At 39.3% G+C, this 21,321-nt stretch overlaps 1 protein-coding gene across 1 annotated transcript in view; it reads right to left on the reverse strand.

Annotated features, from left to right (window-relative positions):
• LOC115213444 (clathrin heavy chain-like) overlaps window positions 1-21,321 on the reverse strand; it is a 179,621-nt gene that overhangs the window by 30,421 nt on the left and 127,879 nt on the right. The window contains exon 4 of the mRNA XM_029782420.2: window positions 8,615-8,767. Within this exon, the coding sequence (XP_029638280.1) occupies window positions 8,615-8,767 (153 nt within the window). The remainder of the gene's footprint in view (window positions 1-8,614; window positions 8,768-21,321) is intronic.

The raw sequence follows: 21,321 nt of genomic DNA on the forward strand, positions 1-21,321 counted from the left end.
CAACGCCTACGTCAGAAGTGTTGACCCTGACTTCATCACTGTCACGGAAACATGGGCGCATTCCTTACTCTGTGATGGGGTTTTCAACATTACGGGGTACAACCTCTTCCGTAAGGACCGCACTAACCGCCGTGGTGGTGGTGTGATGGTCTACGTTCGTTCAAATTTTTTGGTAATTCCTTGTGCCGATTTGAACGAATCACAAGAAGAAGTTTTTTCTGTGACGTGCGTATGACCATGTCAACACTCCTGCTTGGCGTTGTTTATCGTCCCCCAAGTTACCATCGGGACACACAGCTTTGCAATGTCCTCCGAGCTGCTGCCAGGAAAACAGCCACTTATGTGTTTATTGCAGGCGATTTCAATCATCCTGAGATCGATTGGGAGACCTTCCATTGGCCACAGAGTGCAAACGATTTTGTTGAGCTTGTGCTGGACTCAAACTGGTCACAAGTAGTCACCTCTCCAACAAGAGGCGACAACACCTTGGACCTGCTCTTCACCACAACTCCTGAAGCGGTTATCAATTGCACTACGGAGGAACCTCTAGGTGACTCTGATCATGCTATGATCATCGCCAATCTGGCTCTTGCGGGCAACAAAAACCTGAACCATCTCCAATCTGCTTCCTTCGATTGGAAGAGAGCAGATTGGAACCTGTACCACACTGAACTACAGCACCCAAACTGGCGTGAATTCTACAACTCTGGAGATGTGAATACTATACTCCAGAGTATCCTGGACTCAATATGGGCAGCATGTGCAGCATCAGTGCCACGTAAACAAAAAAAGAAGAACCGCCCCAAAAGGGCAATTTGGGAAACTTCAGCGGTCCGACTTGCCAGGAGGGAACGTCGGACTGCTGAACGGGAATACAGGTTGCATAAATCAGACACCAACAGGAAGAAGCGGAATAAATCCTCCAACCATCTCAAGCAAGTGACAAAAAAGCAGTGCTTGAATTTGAACAGTGCATAGCAGCCAATCCTGACAGCAAGGTTTTCTGGAAATATGTGCACTCAAAGCAGAGACCTCACTCTCCAGTGGGCCCTCTTCGCAACCCTCACACAAACCAGATCACTGACGACCCCAAGGAATGCGCAGAACTCATTGCCGAGTGCTATGCAAACATATTCACTGTTGAAAGTCAAAATGTACCATCTTCACCATCACTAACAGCAAACTCCATAACAACTATGGAATTTACACCTGCAATGCTGCGACGTCACCTTCAAAATAAGCGCAACTATGCCTCCCCTGGTCTCGATGGAGTTACATACCTGCTTCTCAAACGTGGCAGGCACTTCCTTTTACACCAGCTTTCTATTTTCTTCCAGTACTGTCTCAACAATGGTGCTACTCCGGAGCAGTGGAAAACTGCCAGTGTCATTCCTCTGTTCAAAAAGGGCGACCGCACATCACCTGTCAACTATCGCCCAGTCAGTCTCACTAGCTGTATTGCAAAACTGATGGAATCGTGTGTCAGAGAAACACTCTGGAACTTCTGGAGCTCTCACAGTCTCATCCGACCCTCACAATATGGATTTGTCCCTAACTCCAGCCGCAGTGACCAGCTTGTCGAGTTCCTTGAGGACATTACTCAGATTACTGACAGTGGCTCATGGGTGGATGTTGTCTACCTTGACTTTGCTAAGGCTTTCAACTCTGTGCCACACAAAAGGCTTATGGTGAAACTCTCTGCAATGGGTGTGGGAGATGACCTTTTTAACTGGTTGAAATCCTTCATCCTCAGCCGAAAGGAGGTAGTCACAGTTCTAGGACAGCACTCTACACCATATGAGATGTCATCGGGTGTACCACAGGGATCTGTCCTTGGTCCCCTCTTGTTTGTGGCATACATTAACGACATAGATGCCAATTTAAAGAATGCCACAGTATTGAAATATGCAGACGACATCAAGCTGTACCTTGAAATCAAGAGGACAGATCCTGATGTCTACAACTCTTTCCTGCAATCAGACCTAGACACAATGCAGCAATGGATCACAGACTGGCAACTGAAACTGGCTGTGGACAAGTGTACCACCATGCATTTTGGGAGAAAAAACCCTGCGTTCACATACTCCCTCCACAACACTGATATCAAGAAATCCTCTTGCGAGCGTGACCTAGGCATCACTGTCAGCAGTGATTTGCGTTGGTCAAAGCATATCTCTAAGATTGTCAGGAAGGCCGAGGGTGTCTTGGCATCACTCAGCAGGTCTTTTGTTAGCCGCTCTCCAGCCATCTATTTAAAACTGTATACAGCTATGGTACGACCACACTTGGAATTCGCATCATCAGTTTGGAACCCCTATCTTGCACAGAACATTGACCTCCTGGAATCTGTCCAGAGACGTGCAACCAAACGCATACCCTCCATCAGACACCTACCATATTCTGAGCGCCTTGTTTCCCTGGGCATGGATTCACTGAAGCTCCGGCGTTTGGCGACGGACTTGGTAAACACCCACAAAGTTAACCACCTCACCAACAACAACACTGAACACCTTTTTGATCTCCATGTGTCTAACACACGTGGACATGCCTACAAAGTCAGAAAACAATACAGCTCCCATGACTTTCGGAAACATTTTTTCACGCTCAGAGTTGCTGAAGCATGGAATAAACTGCCTGCGTCAGTTGTTGACTGCCATGACACTGCATCTTTTAAGGCCCTCATGCTTTCCGAAATCCGCCGAAACTACACCTGATTATATATACACTTTAGATGAGTTGTAGTGCACCTGAGCACTGTACACAATTATTATTATTATTATATTATTTTATTATCCTCATACTAACCACTAAGCCACATGCCTTCACTACTACTACTCCTACCACCACCACCACTACTACTACTACTACTAACTACTACTACTACTACTACTACTACTACTACCACCACCATTACCACCACCACCACTACTACTACCACCATTACTACTACTCCTTGTACCCCACTGTCATTCTCATCCTCATAGTCCACTTTTCCATGATGTTTACATGGGTCACACAAAATTCATTGAGGCAAATTTTTTTTTTACAGCCGGATGTCCTTGTCACCAATCTTTATTTGTTTCCAAAGTAATAGCCTCATAGCTGGGTGTATATTCATGCAAGGGTGGATATATATACTCATGTACGATGGTGACATTTGTTTACAACTATCAGGTGATATCCAGACAAGGGGACACAAACACACACAGATCTACACACACACACACACACACACACATATATATATATATATACATACACACATAGATATACAATGGGCTTCTTTCAGTTTCCACCTAGCAAATTCATTTGCAAGGCTGCGATTAGCCAAGGGCTACAGCAAAAGACAGTTGCTTAAAGCTCCATGCATGGGGACAGAACCCAAAACCACAATGCTCGTGTGGCGAGCTTCGTAAGCACACAGCTGTTCCTATGGCTGTATATGTAAATATGAACATAAAACAGTAGAAAGACTTGAATGAAGGAATGAATGAATGAATGAAATAAATGAATGAGTGAATGAACGAACAAGTCAGTTTGGCAATGTCATGTTACATAAGCTGCAGGCCCTGTCAGGTTTATTATAGCAGTTTTACCGCAGAACCTCTGAGTAAATCAATATCATAGCATTTTCTAATTGTCACACTGAACAACTGGTCTTTGTCATTTAAAATAACCAATGCTGAAAAAGCAAAGACAAGCTCCACCTAACTGTGTTAGTTGTAGATATGATACTTTTATTGATTTCAGCCACTGGACTGCAGCTATGCTGCGGTGCCAACTTTAAGGGCTTCACTTAATCATATTGACCCTGTTGCTTATTTCAGCTTAGTGCACATTTTATCAGTGTAAAGAGATTTTAGGATACCATATATATTTTTTTACACCAGTAAATATAGACATGCAATCGATTGTTTGTTTTTACAGTTATCTTTTCTTTGATAGCATGGGTTAGATGACTATTACAGAAGCATGGTTTTGCAGCCAGGTACCCTTCTTGTTAACTGCTTGATTCAAATGAGAGATTTCTTATTCTATGTCTTAGAAGGTTCAAAACCCATGCACAGCCTATTGATAAGGGGAAGTGGCAATAACACCACAGCTCATAACTGCACAATTTTTCAGATTAATGCAAATGTAAACAAACACATGTACACACATACACAGAGGCATGTATATATTTACTTACACACACAAATACATATATCTTATTCTCCTCTTCACTCTTCTTTCTACTCTACAGCAAAACACCTATGTCTGTCCCCTCTATACTGTAAACCTCTCAACTGGCACAAAATTGCACCCCCTCCATACTATTCCCCATCTCCCAGTTGAGGGGATTTTATCTTGCAAGGCATTTGATGGCCCTGTCAGTGCTGGTACCACATAAAAAGCACTGGTGCTGGTACCACATAAAAAAGCACTGGTGCTGGTACCACATAAAAAGCACTGGTGCTGGTACCACATAAAAAGCACTGGTGCTGGTACCACATAAAAAAGCACTGGTGCTGGTACCACATAAAAAGCACTGGTGCTGGTACCACATAAAAAGCACTGGTGCTGGTACCACATAAAAAGCACTGGTGCTGGTACCACATAAAAAAAGCACTGATGCTGGTACCACATAAAATGCACTGGTGCTGGTACCACACAAAAAAGCACTGGTGCTGGTATCACATAAAAAAGCACTGGTACTGGTATCACATAAAAAAGCACTGGTGCTGGTACCACATAAAAGGCACTGGTGCTGGTACCACATAAAAAGCACCGTTGCCATGTAAAAGGCAACTATGCTGGTGCCACGTTTGACGCACCCATGCTAGTGCCACATAAGCTAACTTAAATGAATCTCATCATTTTCCATCTTAATACTAATGAAGCGACTCGTTAACCTCAGTTTGTTTTCTATTTTATAAAACACTTCATTGTTAACAGTTTAATCTCCATTTCATATTAATTAACCATCAATCAAAGTCACCACATGACTAACAAACAATCCTCAAGTTAACTCAGTGCAGCTCATTCTAATGAGAAGTGATGTGGTTGGTTGTCCTCAGGATATAACTGGTACTTATTTCTTTGATATCACAAAGATGAAAAGCAAAGCTGGCCTCCAACAGAACTTGAACTCAGAACATTTAGTTTCACCAGGATACCATTTTCACCAGTCTAGTGTTGCTACAGCTTCACCAACTCTAACCCGACCTAATCAAATTTAATAATCATTGATCTAAAACAATTTCAGATTTATTGATTATTTTTCTCCCTCCTTTTTAAGTTCTTTTTCTCTTCTACTTTAAATGAGAATTTTATAATATACGACACTTTGATCTCAGCTAAAAAAAATGCTGAGAAGAGAGCTTTATCATATGAGAAATATAATTTGTTCTTTCTTTGTTGGTCACAATATAAAGACATAACATTTTCATCAATGTCTATGAGGAAGAGATAGTGGTTATCTACAAACAATATATACTATCGATTGCACATACATAGTGAATGTGTTTTGTTTATATACTAAATTTCCGGTGGGGTACCATTGAAAGAAAGCTCCCCACATGATGCTGAGTGCCAAATATGCCATCTTGCAGCAAATTTGGAATATGAATGAAACACATACACTAGGTATGTGCAACCAATAATGTTTACATTACAAGAGCTGCTTATAATTCGTAATTTAACATATATTACCTTTACTCCTGTTATGTTGCATTATGGAGACACATGAAGATGCATGGCTCAGTGGTTAAAGCATCGAGCTTATGATCGTGAGGTTGTGAGTTCGAATCCCGGACCGGGCTGTGTATTGTGTTCTTGAGCAAGACACTTTATTTCCTGTTGCTCCAGTTAACTCAACTGTTGAAATGAGTTGAGACGTCACAGGTGCCAAGCTGTATCAGCCTTTGCCTTTCCCTTGGATAAAACTGGTGGCATGGAGAGGGGAGGCTGATATGCATGGGTGACTACTGGTCTTCCATAAACAACCTTGCCCAGACTTATGCCTGGGAGGGTAACTTTCTGGGTGCAATCCCAGGCTCAGTCATGACCGAAGGGGGTCTCAGGAAGCACATGGATTAGTGATTAGGATGTTGCACTCATTACTGTAAGATTGTGGTTTCAATTCCTAGACCAGGCAACGTGTTGTGCTCTTGAGCAAAATGCTTCATTTCACGTTGTTCTAATCCACTCAGTTGGAAAAACTGAGTAATACTCCAATGGACAGGTGTTCCATTCAGGTGGGGAGTATATACACCACAGAATCTGGGAAACTGGCCTTATGAGCCTATGGTTTGGGAAGGATCTTTGATCCTTTATTTTGATAAGTTGCACTAATTTTTACTTGATCTCAACTGAAAAGACTGGAGGTGCAAGTTGTACATGGGGCAAAGCTAAAACAATAAAGAGAAAAAATTTTGTATCAAGGTTTAACACTAAATTAGGGGTGTGACTTGTACATGAGAAGATGGGCACAGGTTGTGTGATTAAGAAGTTCACTTTGCAACCATGTGGTTTCAGGTTCAGTTCCACTGCATGGTACCTTGGGCAAGGTCCTGTACACAAAATATTTTTTCCCATGAGAGTTCCGGACCCCAGTAATGAACTCATTTACATACAGCCAATCAGAGCTCACCTTGCCTTGTTGTACACAAACAACTATACAGAGGCAGCCATGCAGATAATGAAGGATCAGATTCATTCAGCTTTCAGATTATGCCCAGACACAAAACCCAACATAACATTCGTGAATGTGTTAAAAACAACCAATCTATTGGTAAACTCTACCAAGTAACGCCTGAATTTAGGAGACAAATAATTAGATAGATTTGCATCTATACTTATTATCAGATTTTGTTAGGGCTCCATGTGGTAAAGATGTGGATGGGAAAAGTGTGGGTAGAGGGTGATGTGCTAGCAACCCTCTGCCCTTACTATTTTACAAAGTAAACAACAACACAAATAATTATACAGAGGCAGCTATGATTGAAACATGAACAAGAACAACAAGCATTACTAAAAGAGGAAAGAAACATGGTCATTGCTTATCCAAGTGACTTTATCTTATCGCCCATCACTTGTTATGCACTCATAAATTAGTTTGATAGTTGAGCTCTGGTTGGCTGTATGCAAATGAGTTCATAACTGGGGTCCAGAACTTTCGTGGGAAAAAAAATTTCATGTCTTGTACAATAGTTCCAGGCTGACCAATTGCATGTGAGTGGGATTTGGTGGATGGAAACTGAAAGAAGCCTGTTGTATAGACGTTATGAATGTACATATATATGTATGTTCTCTTGTGTTTTTAGTTATTCTTCTAAGAGAGGAGCTGGATTCTAACAACAATACAAAGCGTCATTGTTAGAATGCAGATTAAAAAACAAATTCACATTCTGAACCTCAGTAAAGTCTTGCATACTTTTACTGTTCTGCTTGCATGCATGTGTGAATTTGTATTTTCCCTGTTTTCACATGTATTGCTGGTTGTAAGAAGTGGCCTCATTGTTCAATGGCTTTCTGATGGTGTTATTTGGTTGGGCTTCTTGACATGTTTTACAACATTTGTAAACAAAAGACTCATTCAAATGTCGATGCTTGTTGCCATTTCTCCACATAAAACAAAATCTGGACTGTTGATTGATAGACAGGGAGATTATTACCTTGCATGGCAACAGATGGGGGTGTTGTCAGGAAGGGCATCTGGCTATAGAAAACTCTGCATCAATGTTCTCTCATTTGCCCCATGCAAGTATGTTAAAACAATACCAGTGAGGAGTGTGTGTGTGTGTGTGTGTGTGTGTGTGAGTGAGAGAGAGAGAGAGAGCAGAACATTATTCAATTCTTTCCTTTCTTTAGATGCTATGTCCAGAATGTAGGACATAAGTGATCATTTCCCGCCACAATTCTCTGTTCTTTGTTTTCTGTAACACTTCCACTTCTTCCTGATGTTTAATGCCTCTTTCCTCTTTCTTCCAGCCATTGACATCTATATCATCCTTCTTCTGCATCTTTCCCTTTCAATCTTTCCAGTCATCACTAAATTCTCCGGGCCCTCTTTTCTCATCCTATAACCTGGAAATCTCAGTTGCTTGGCTCTTATCTCACAAAAGTAGTTTCCTATTTATTGCAGCTTGAGTTCATCACTTCTTCATTAGATCTTTTGATTGTCCATGTTGTCTTTAATATTCTCTTTAAGAACCACATTTCACAGCTCTCCAAGCCCCTTCTCATTCTTGATGTTATAGATCATGCCTCACTTCCAAAAATTAACACAAGGTGGACATAGCACTTCATATATGGATCTTGGTCTTGATACTCAGAGCATGGTTTCTCATGATGTTATGCAATTTTGAGAATGCAGAAGTGATTAAGCAATGCAAATTCAATTAAACAATTAATAATTATTTCAAATTTTTTCCACAAGGGCAGCTTGGGGGAAGGGATTAAGTCAATTTCATCGACCCCAGTGCATGAAAGGATGAAAAGCAAAGTTGAGCTTGGCAGAATTTGAATTCAGAATGTAGTGGCAGACAAAATACCGCTAAGCATTTTGACCGGCATGGTAATGATTCTGCCAGCTCGCTGCCTTAATTAAACAATTAATAATAGCAATGCTCACCTTGCCAGAGGTCCCAGTGGTAGACTGTAGAGTCTGTTATGATAGCAATGATGTCAGAGTTCACCCAAGTCCAGAAAATAACTCGTTCCAACATGTCTGTTTTACTGACCAAAACTTTGTTGCCGACATTAAATACTTCAAAACGAAGATTTGCTGGGAAGAAAGAAAGAAAGAAAGCATGAAAACTACAAAAAAATTATAAAAAATTATAAAAATGTAATATGACAAAAACAAACTGCTTCCATTATGACTGAATTTAAAAACATCCTTGACTATAATGGTATACAGCAGTGGTTCTCAACCATTATTGTTTTACCTGTCGAGCCCTTTGATTCCAACTTTCCTCAGGTGCTATTTTAAACATAGCCATTTCAAATTTCTTAAATCCTGTTATATTTCTATAATTGAATATTCTTTTCTACACTAGGTACAACACCAGAAATTTTTAGGGAGGGGCCAGTCGATTAGATCAAACCTAGTATGCAACTGATACTTAATTTATCAACCCTGATAGGATGAAATGTAAAGTCGACCTCGGCGGAATTTGAACTCAGAACGCAAAGACAGACGAAATACAGCTAAGCATTTTACCTGGCGTGCTAATGTTTCTGCCAGCTCGCTGCCTTCCTATAATAAAATATTATTAGGAATTGTATAACAGAAAGTTAATAAAATATTTTGTGTATGGGAGAAAATATAACCTATATCTTTTATGTTTTATTTGTTTTAGTCATTTCACTGTGGCCATGCTGGAGCACTGCTTCGAAGAATTCTTTGTTGACTGACTTGACCCCACCCAACTATTTATTTTTGCTTGTTTTTGCTTTTTAAGCCTGGTGCTTATTCTATCAGTTACTTTTGCCAAACTGCTAAGTTACAGGGGCGTAAAAACACCAACACCAGTTGTCAAGCAGTGGGGGGGGGGATAAAGACACAAAAACATGGCCGCAGTAAAAAGACAAACAAGTAAAAGAATAAATCTGTGGTTTATTAACGAAATCAAATCAATCTCAATTGGGTGGTTAAAATAAGGCAGGTGATAGCCAGGTAAAATGTATTTAAACTAAAAAAACATAGAAATTATTCTGTGTCTACAACAACAGGTCAGACAACAGTCACAGAATAGTGATTTCCGATAATATATAGAATATCATAGAAATATCAATTTATGACTCAAAAAAGAAAAAAAAATGTTTAGATTTCTCTACTGTAAAATTCACAGTCTATCACCAGCACCAACACCACCACTACTGCCACCATCACCGAAAACAACATGTTTGCAAAAGTACAAGCACCACCATTCCACCACCACCTCTAACACTACCACCACAGTCAACTAATACCGCTATATACCACTGACATTTCGTCTACCAATACTACAATCATCACCTTATATTATTACTACCACCACCACTTCTAATACAACTACTATCACCACCACTCACATCAACTTCGAACTGATGAAAGAACCTCTTAGTGGTCATTTGGCCTGCTAGAAATAACAGCCAAATTTTCCTCAAATTACACACCCACATTAGGAAAGAGGACACATTGGATATGATGTGGTCATGGCTGTAATGCCTTTTGATTATATGGCCGTTTGGTCACAACAGAACAGGGGCTAAACAACAGCAACACTACTAACACCACTAATACAACTAACTTTAACATGTACAAGCAGCAGCACCACCACCACCACCACAGCTAACAGAACCACCACTGCTGCTACCAGTTTCAACTGCAACTGCTTCCCAAACTAGAACAATGACCCCACCAACACCAACTCCAAACAGCAATGCCTCAAACATACAAGAACAACAACGCTAACATCACAACCATCATCACAACAACAAAATACTTTAAACTAATAAACGAAAAGTTTGAGATTCTTAATATTTGCTCTCTCTCTCTCTCTCTCACTCATTAATTCCCTTTTTCTGTCTCTCTCGCTTTCTCCATCTCTGTATCCTTAACTGCATTAGAGAGATTTACATTATTGATTACAAGTGGAGAGTAATACAATAGAGGAATGTTCTGACCACAAAGAAAAACTATCTGATGCAGAACACACGGCTATTTCAGGCAATATTTGTCTTTGATCTCTCTTTCTCTCCCTCTCTCTCTCTCTCTCTTTCTGTGAAGGGCCAACAGGTCTGATATGGAACTGTAGCATTGGCTTGCACTTGTACAACTGCAGGGCAGGTAGAAGATTTCAAAGATTGTATAGGTTCTTGTTGCACACACACACACACACACACACACACACACAAACACAAACATACACCACATAGGTACATATGCAAATACGTGTATGGGTATGTGCATCTGTGTGTATGTATATGTGTGTGTATATGAATTGGTGTGTGTCCATGTGTGAGTGTGTGCATGTATATATATATATATATATATATATATAATTATATATATGCACACATACTTGTGCTGGTATGAGTATATATATATATATATATATATATATATATATATATACACATATATTTGTACCGATGAGTGTGTGTGTGTTTGAGAAATAGGGAGAGAAAAAAATAATGTATCACTATAGAAGATTATATCTCTCAGAAAGCACATAGCTTTTGTCGGAGCTATGAAAAGTAGACATTGGAACACTGAAGAACATGTCTGTGCACATGTACATGTGTGTGTGTGTGTGTATTTATAGTGTGCACATAGATAGTTCATTTATTCATTTTTTTTTTGTGACTATATGCGAAGTGTTTGCATTTGCAGGGGTGTGTGGAATGGGTCTATTTGTAGATGTGCTTCTGTATGAGAATATGTTGCTTGAACAGGGTTTGCGAATGGAAGTGAGACGCTTGAGGTTGCGTGGCTTTTGATGGTGAAGAGGTTGGCTTAGCAAAGCCTTTAACAGACAAATTCCACTGGGCATTACCTGCTGGTTGTAAAAACACACAAACAGTGGTGAAGCTGTAACACTCCCTTTAGAGTTATTTCTGAACTCCATCTATACCAAATGGTTGTTGAGCCAAGTCTGTGAATTTGTTGCAATCTTAATACTCCACTTACACCTAAACCATTTTTGTTACCAGACTTTCGTCGGAATATACTGTCAGCATCTTAATTAATTTCGAAAATAATGAAGAATACAGTAAAATAACTTTGTCATTGTTAAGCTGGTATTTGAAATATAAATCAACATAGAATTCTGATGGCAGGTTTTAATTCAGATAATTTTTAAAACAGGAAATCAAAAATCATAGAACCAGAGGCAGTCTCAGATAGATTGGTACCAGAAATGTTAAGCATGTGAGTTCAGCTGTAATCAAATAGCTTAGAGAGAGAGAGGATCTACTCCATCACATTTACATGATAGATAGTGGTTCTCATCCAGGGTCCATATAAGAATTGGAGGTAGGGGTGGGGGCATGCAACAAAAACAGTAAATTAGGGATCCAAAACAGTATTTTAAGGGCCCCTGAAAAAATTTTGCTTTATGTGTATGTTGGTTTGTGTTGTAAGAAACAGCTATGTTTCTTTCTCCAACATTTTACATAATTCAATCTATACAAGTTAATGTGTGAAAAACAAAATTGAATTTTGAAAGAAGTATCTATAAAACTAGTTTTTAAACATCAAATGGCCATAGGGTCTACCAGAATAAAATAATTGTCAAAGGGGTCCATAGATTAAAAATGGCTGAGAACCCCTGCCGTAAGTGGTTCCCTGTGATCTTAATGAGTAACATGACCATTTACATTTTGATAAAAAGAATGAATTAAACCAATGAATCTCAGACTCCATTGCCTGGCTAGTTGATAGGTCATTTACTCATCTCTTTGAGAAGTTTCTCTGCAACAAAATATTACAGTCAGTACTGTTGCACATTGTACACATCAGTAATCTTAATCTAAAGCTGTTTCCATGGTGTATATAAATTTACTGCTTTGGTCTATCTTTGGAGCATTCCAAAATCCAAATAATCTACAACTTATAGAAATTATATCCCACCAAATAATTTGAACTCAAGACCACTGAACTAGAACACCAATGCTATATCCATTCAGTCATTTTGATTCTACTCACCTACAGCCATATATTGGTGAAGAATTAACAAGACAGGATCATTGCTATGGATACAGAATAATGGTTGGGTTACTTCCTGTGGTATTCTTAGATGCTCTACAGATTTTTTTATTGATAGGTCGTTATTTCCCTTGTTGGAAATTGATTACAATAAATGTTTGTCTTCAGGCATGCATGGAGAAGGAGGCTTTGCTGTGAGATTCCCTGTGGTACTGCAGAACTTGGATATTGATGTGCAATGCTCATTGTGATATCCCTTCATCTATGGATGATAGTACCTGGATAGCAGTCTAGTGTTGGTCATTGCCCTTTAATATGAATCCACTCTAACCAGCTAAGAAGGCATTCCACTTCCTTTCTTTTCTTCCTAGGATCACAAATAACATGTGACCAACCAGCCAGCCACCAATCAACTTAACTCAATAAACCAACCCCCGACATCAAATATTTCTTATTCAGTGACTTATCATTATTAACCTTGAGGATTAAAAACATCATTCACTCTGCAAGGCAGCAAGCTAGCAGAATCGTTAGCATGCCGGGCGAAATGCTCAGCAGTATTTCATCTGTCTTTACATTCTGAGTTCAAATTCCGTTGAGTTCGACTTTGCCGTTCATCCTTTTGGGGTCAATAAATTAGGTACCAGTTGCGTACTGGAGTCGATCTAATCGACTTTTGAAACAAACCTGCCTGAGATCACCCTTGATGCTATGATACAAACTTCTTGTTGTAAAGTGATCTAAAGTAAATCCTTCCATCAAAATATTCTTTTATTCTTTTACTCGTTTCAGTCATTTGACTGGGGTCATGCTGGAGCACTGCCATTTAGTCGAAGAAACTGACCCCTGGACTTATTCTTTGTAAGCCTGGTACTTATTTTATTGGTCTCTTCTGCAGAACTGCTAAGTTATCGGGACGTAAACACACCAACATTGGTTGTCAAGCAATGGTGAGGGGGGTGGGCAAACACAGACACTAAGACACACGCATAAACACAGACATATATATATACAACGGGCTTCTTTTAGTTTCCATCTACCAAATCTGCTCACAAGGTTTTGGCCGACCCAAGGCTATAGCAGACGACACTTGCCCATGATGCCACACAATGGGACTGAACCCGGAACCATGTGGTTGGGAAGCAAGCTTCGCGTCTGCTAATTTATGTTGTGAACATCAGCTTAATAATGACAGTTACTAGGACTAAATTTTTCATTATTTTTGAAATTACTTAGTGAAGGAAAAACATTTGGAATTTGGTGGTAGTGGTAGTAGTGGTGGTGGACTATGTGAGAGAATTTATGCGTTATCTTTCTCTCGGTGATAGACTAGAAGCATTTCTATTGATAAAAATATATCATATATCTTTTAGCTTTTACATGTTTTCAGTGATTGGACTGTGGCCATGCTAAGGCACTGCTTTGAAAGGTTTAATCAACAAATCATTCCCAATCCTTATTTTTTTGTTTTACGTCTGGTACTCATTCTCTTTTGTCAGACCACTAGGTTATGGGGATGTAAACAAACCAACATTGTCAAATAGTGGGGGTAGGAACAACACAAACACATACATATATATCTGATACCTCCACACAGTTTTTTCTGCTACCAAATTTGCAAGGCAACCTGGGACTATAGCAGAAGACATTGACCCAAGGTGCCAAGCAATGGAACTGAAACAGAAACCATAAGATTGCAAAGCCAGCTTCTAAACTATACAGACATGCCCATGCTGATCCTCTTAGTCTTTTACATGCTTCAGTCATTTGATTGTGACCATACTGGAGCACCACCTTCAAGGGTTTTAGTTGAAGAAATTGATCCCAGGATTTATTCATTGCAAGCTTAGTACTTTTTCTGTCGGTTCCTTTTGCCAAACCAGTAAGCTATGAGGACGTAAACACACCAACACTGGTTTTCACGTGATGGTGGGGAGGGGGACAAACACAGACACAAAGACACACATACATATACACACACATTTACACAGATATACACACACACAAGCACACACATATGACAGGCTTCTTTCAGTTTCTGTCTACCAAATTCACTTGCAAGGCTTTGGTTAGCCCGAGGCTATAGTAGAAGGCACTAACCCAAGATGCCACACAGTGGGACTGAACCCGGAACTATGTGGTTGGGAAGTAAGCTTCTTACCACACAGCCACATGCCTATATATATATATATATATATATATATAATATATATATATATATATATATATATATATATATATATATAAAAGACGCAAACACTAACTATATTGCCAACAGCAGATCTGTTGGCATGATGTTACTCAGTTTTAATTGCAAAATGAGAGCAGCACCGGAAAAAAGTAATAAATAAATAATCAAAAAGAATTATAATTTGTGTGTGCGTGTGTATGTGTGTGTATGCTTAAAGATATCTGCTTCATCATAGAAAAATCCTGATTGCATGCATTTTTAGATAAACATGTGACACAAATAATTATTTACATTTTCTACATTCATTGGTTTTTTTTTTATGTGGCTTTTCTGTGTTTTTTTTCTTCAGAGTTAGCACAATTTACAGTTCAGTCAGTAAAAAAAAATCACATCTCATGAACCTGATAACTTTATTGAACTCTCTCTCAGAGAGTAGCACGAAACAGATGTAACCAAATGCAGTCTTTAACATAAACATAAACCCATCCAACTCACTGTCTGTGTGTGTATGTGAGAAAGAGAGAGAGAGAGAGAGAGTGTGTATGCCTGTGTATGTGTGTGACTGTGTATGTGTGTGTGTATTTGTGTGTGATTATGTGCATGTGTGCATATGAGTGTTCAAATGTGTGTGAAGGTGTGTGTGTGTATGTGTAGGTGAGTGTTCGAATGTCTGTGTGAGTGTGTGCCTGCATGTGGGTGGTGTATGTGTGAGTGTGTATGAAGGTGTGTGTGTGTGTGCGTCTGTGTGTGAACTAAGTGAGCAACATCCTATGATAGGAATGGGTGGGTATATAATTCTGTAAAGGTGAGTGAGTAAAAAAAAAACACACAGAAAACCACAAAAACAAACCTCACCAGTGCCTGGTATCTCTATCCACGAGACATTTCCGGGACAACTTTAACAAAAACCAGTAACCCTATTTGAAATGTCTACACTTAGTTACTTTGGTTGTTCTACAAAATGTGACAACATAATTTACTTTAAAGTGATAGCATGTTGTCAACTTAATGTTGCAGTCCCATAAAAGGGGAGAATGCTATGGTTATTTAGCCCTAGGAAACGCCATTTATTGTTGAACTTGACACATTTCCTGTGTCGTGTTTTCAAAGTGGAGACAAGCACCTCCACCCAGCAAAGCCAGCATCCAGAGACTAGTTTCAGAGTCATTGCTCATCATCAGTCTGGAGTAGCATGGCTTGCTAGCTGTCGATGCCTAACTGCCTTTGAAAATACATGTATTTCGAGTGAAATACATTCACTGATTTTTGAAAATAGAAGTAATATATTTCTAAATCTCTGAGATTTATCGTGCTGCTACTGCATCATAAATCTCTCTGTGAGATTTAGAAATATATTATTTTTATAATTTACTCTGTTTGGATATTTGGCAAAGACTTGTTCTAGCAGAAAGGAAATGTAGTTTCCCATTCAATCCACTGCAGACCCACCAACCCTAACATTTTTTTTTCTTTTGCAAAAGATGTTGGAGATGTCTGATCAGTCAACCCTTCCCTGTTCTATTCTACCCAGTAAATGCTCTTCTCTTTCTCTCTCTCTCTCTTTCTCTCCTCATTTAATATCCATTTTTCTATGGAATTTATTGAGGCAAATTTTTCTATGGTCAGATTCCTTTCCTGTCATCAACCCTCACCTGCTTCCAGACATGTTTTCATGGATGAGTGGAAACAAAGGATAATGCTTGTCCATAAGATGCTCTACTCCATCAATTGTCTCCCCCCACCACCAACATTTCATCCCTTAACACTCATCACTTCCTCTGTCACCTGAGAGCAGAAAAGGCACATACTACACACCCCTGGCTTTCTCAGTTACCTTTCGTCCCCCCCCAGTTACCATCTCCCCCAACCTGCCTACTGTCTCCACCAATCACCTTCTCTCCTTTCTCTATCATCAACTCCTCACTTAACTGCTATCACTCTCAATGCTCTCTACTACAACCTCTTCCCTTCAGCCTCTCCTATCTCTCTCAATATTTCTCTCCATCATTTGCTACAGTCACCCCATCCTGCCCACTCTATATCGCCACCCTCTATATCGCCCACCTATTCTCACCACCCTCAATGTCCCTTGAGGGCATGTCCTGGTACATCCCTGTCATCATCTCTCTCACTCTCACTTCCTTTATCTTACACTCCAACTTGCTTTCCTTTGTTTTCTGGGGTATCCAAGTGGCTACTCTTCAGCGAGGCACCTATACCTGTCCCCTCTATACCTTAAATCTCTCAACTGGCACAAAGCTGCACCACCTCAATGCTACTCCCCCACCTTCTAGTTGAGGGGTTCTTGTCTTGCAAAGTACTTGATGACCCTGATGATGATGGTGCCACATGAAAAGCACTGGTGTGAGTGCCATGTAAAAAGCATCCAGTGAAGTAGTTGGCATTATGAAGGGCACCCAGCCATAGAGACCATGCCAAAACAAACTATGGAACTTGGTGTGGCCCCTGACCATACCAGCTCCTGTCAAACCATCCAACCCATGCCAGCATAGAAATAAATACAAGGCTTCAAAAAAAGCAAAGTATCTGGGTCGGTTCATTTGACTAAAAATTCTTCTAGGTAGTGCCCCAGCTTGGCCATAGTCTAATGACTGAAACAAGTAAAATATAAAAGATATTCTGATAGCATTAAACACCAAAACTTCAATTAAACTCTGCTCCCGTTTTCAAAGGCTGACCTACATTTATGGTGCCCTGTGTGGGGGAAGAAACAAATGTAACCCTATCATGTGACGCCAGTGAGACCAAAGTGCCACTCTTGGCTAAGTTGGCATATTAGTAATAACCTGATGGAATTATCCCTTCAGGAAATGTTTGAAATATCAATAGGAAATGTGGAGAGCAGCAGAGAAAGTGCATTTTAGATGAAAACTAACTGCACTTCACATTCATTCGACCAATGTCAAAATGGAGAAATGATTGTCAAATTAAACAATAATGAGGATGACATGATAAAATAACAAATAAACAAACAAAAAAAAAAGAAATATTTTTCACTGTCATTTCAGCATTAACCCTTTTATTATCATATTTCTGTTGAAATGCACTCACTTTGTTTCAATCAATTTGGAAAATGATAAAGAATTTTGTAAAATAACCATAATTATTTAGCTGGTGCTTGGAACAAAGCAACATGAGGTTTTGATTGAAGGTTTTAATTTAGATCACAACCCTTTTGTTACAACATTTCTATATTTGTTTGATAAATTTTGAAAACTACTGAAGAATTTAGTAAAATAATTTTGTCATTATTCATCTAGTGCTGATGTTTGGAAATTAAATTAACATGAAATTTTAATGGAAGTTTATATCACAGAACATAGGTTGGTACTGAAAGAGCTAACAGATAGTGTTTGGGAGGTTGTCTGGCAGTAAAAGAATTCTTTAACCATTCCATTTCAATATCTAAAATTTCAGAACTACACCAATGCCAATGCTGCCTCACTGGCACCCGTGTAAAAAGCACCATTTGAGCATGGCTGACGCTAGTGCCACCTGACTGGCACCCATACTAGTGGCACATAAAAAGCACTATTCAAGTGTAGCCGATGCCAGTGCTGTTTGACTGGCTCCCATGCTAGTGGCATGTAAAAAAGCACCCTTTCAACGTGGCTGATGCCAGTACTGCTTGACTGGCTCCTGTGCTGGTGGCATGTAAAAATCATCCACTACACTCTTAGAGTGGTTGACGTTAGGAAGGGCATCCAGCTGTAGAAACCATGCCAGATCAGACTGGAGCCTGCAGTCAACCCATGCAGTCAACCCTGCAGTCAACCCAAGCCGTCCAACCCATGCCAGCATGGAAAGTGGACATTAAACGACGATGATGATGATGATGATACAAAGCATGCTCACTTAGAACTTAATCTTAATTTCTTTAAAAATTAAGAAAACCCTTTTTTTAAAAATTCATACATTGGTGCAAGAGTAGTAGTTTAGTAAGAAGCCTGCTTCCCAACCACATGATCCCAGGTTCAATTCTACTACATGACACTTTCAGCAAGTGTCTTCTACGACAGCCCTGAACTGATCAAAGCCTTGTGAGTGGATTTGGCAGATTTAAATAGAAAGAAGCTTACCATGTGTGTGTGTGTGTGTGTGTGTGTGTCCTTGTCTTGACATTGCATGGTAGTTGTAAATGAGTGTCACTGTCATACAAGCAGTGTCAATTATTTCCAGACATCAGATTAATGTGACAAAGTATTGTCCAGGCCTTGCCTAACACCGCAAACACACCATCTGAGTCACTAACCTGCCCCACTTCAAACCCTTTCAAAGAAACAAATGTTCCAGTACCATTCCCGGCAATACAATACAGTACCAGTGATATGGTAGACACATACATACTTAAACCTCTTAATCCCAAGAGCTGCTACTTGAACCACTAAGCTTGCTCTTTGCAATAATTGCTACAAATATCCTGGCTAAGATTAAGCTAACTTCACTCTCCATTGTTAACAAACAACATCAATTAACTACAAGCAGCTGATTTGAAATGTCAAATATTCTTTTAGATCTCTCTCTCTTCTGTCTCTTGAGTGTTGTTATAACATTCTACTTATGGCTGACTGGCTAACTGTCTCATTCAAAGTGAAGATTATGATATACACCTTATGAAAAACACTAATTACTCTTTCTCTCTAACATCACTTGTAATCCTTTGGCAAAGGGCCCTTTTTCTCTCTTTCTCTCTCTTAAATAAAATGGCATTTTTACCGCAGGGCTTCCGAGTACATGTAATGCAAATGCTAACTGTTTTGCTAAACCCCTAAGGTGCTTTATATCCTTCATCCTTAGCTGATTTTATGGTACAATATTAACCCTTTACAATATTAACCAAGGCAGTGAGCTAACAGAATTGTTAGCACATCGGGTGAAATGCTTACCGGTATTTCGTCTGTCTTTACAATCTGAGTTCAAATTCTGCCAAGGTTGACTTTGCCTTTCATTCTTTCAAGGTCAATAAATTAAGTACCAGTTGCATACTGGGATAAATCTAATCGACTAGCCCCTTCCCCCAAAACATTTCAGGCCTTGTGCCTAGATTAAAAAAGAATATTAACCCTTTAGTATTTAACTCTTTCAAGCTGGGTGGTACAAATAAAGTACCACTTATTTGTATCAGTTTAATGAGTGGTGGTACATATTGAAACTTAAAATTCTTTTCACTGCAGGGTTGGTAGCTCAGAAAACATACCACTTCATCTATCAGTGAATCAGAAGCTACCCTTACATCTGGCAACAATATCTGCAACACAAATGAAATATTTTTTCACTTGAATCCATTTTTTGTGCCAAAGGTCAGTCGAGGAAAAAACAAGAGTACAAATTTTTGTTATAAATTTTTGCCCTTCTAGAGTTTTCTTTTTTCTTATTTTTGGCATATCTATCTCACTCCTGAAACACTTAAACCTGCCATGTCCAGCCCAAATATTCCACCTGTTTTATGTTCAAACCAGTCAGATCTGGTCTATCACACCTATCATACAAGGTCATTCTAAAAATAAGTATTCACATCATTAAAATTTCAAAGCTATGAGAGAGATAATGTATGATTAATTGGAAACAGCATGATTAAATAAGTATTAGATCTGATAGAGTAATTTAAATTCTAAAGGCTTAATGGAAGATACACTTCCTCCTTGACAGGCTGCTTTTGCCAAAACAAATAAGATTTCTCAATTAATGAGTACCGCTTCACTGCAGTGAATTGAATTGAGGTGATGCACAATAAAAAGCTAATGCCAACACAGCCAATGAAATGCTTGCAATAGATTTGAATTTGCAGCATATGAGTAAATAGACCAATACTTAGTCCACTTTGACCATCTCACTCCTACACTGGTTTCGGTTGATTTACTCTCCATCTTTCATGAGGTGTCCTAGTAGAATTTTGAACCCAACCTTGGGTTCTCATTTATAAGGTATTTTTTTTTTTTGCTGATGCTATTATTATTATTATTATTATTATTATTATTATTATTATTATTAGATCAAGTACCTGATTGTCTTAGTAGACTATCATACTGTCACTAGGAAAAAAAAACACAAAGGATTGTCTTATCTCTTGTTTCCTTGCCCTCAAGTCATGAAGCCAGCGGGAATCATCATCATCATCATCTAACATCTTTGTTCCATACTGGCATGGGTGGAATGCATTGACAGGATCCGATGGATCCAAAGATTGCATCATGCTCCAGTGTCTGTTTTGGCATGGTTTCCATGGCTGGATGCACTTCTTAATGCCAACCACTTTATGGCATGTGCTGGGTCCTTTTATCACACCACCAGCACTAATGAGGTCAACGAGCAGCTCATAAGACTATGAAACCCGGGAGCAGGGGAAGGGATCTTTTATGCAAAGAGATGAAGAGTTTAAGTATGAAAGAAGAGAGGGAGCAAAATGCTAGTAGTTTTTTCTGTTCTATATTTT

This window comes from Octopus sinensis, linkage group LG6 (genome assembly GCF_006345805.1).
Source record: "Octopus sinensis linkage group LG6, ASM634580v1, whole genome shotgun sequence".
In the NCBI taxonomy this organism is placed as follows: Eukaryota; Metazoa; Mollusca; class Cephalopoda; order Octopoda; family Octopodidae; genus Octopus; species Octopus sinensis.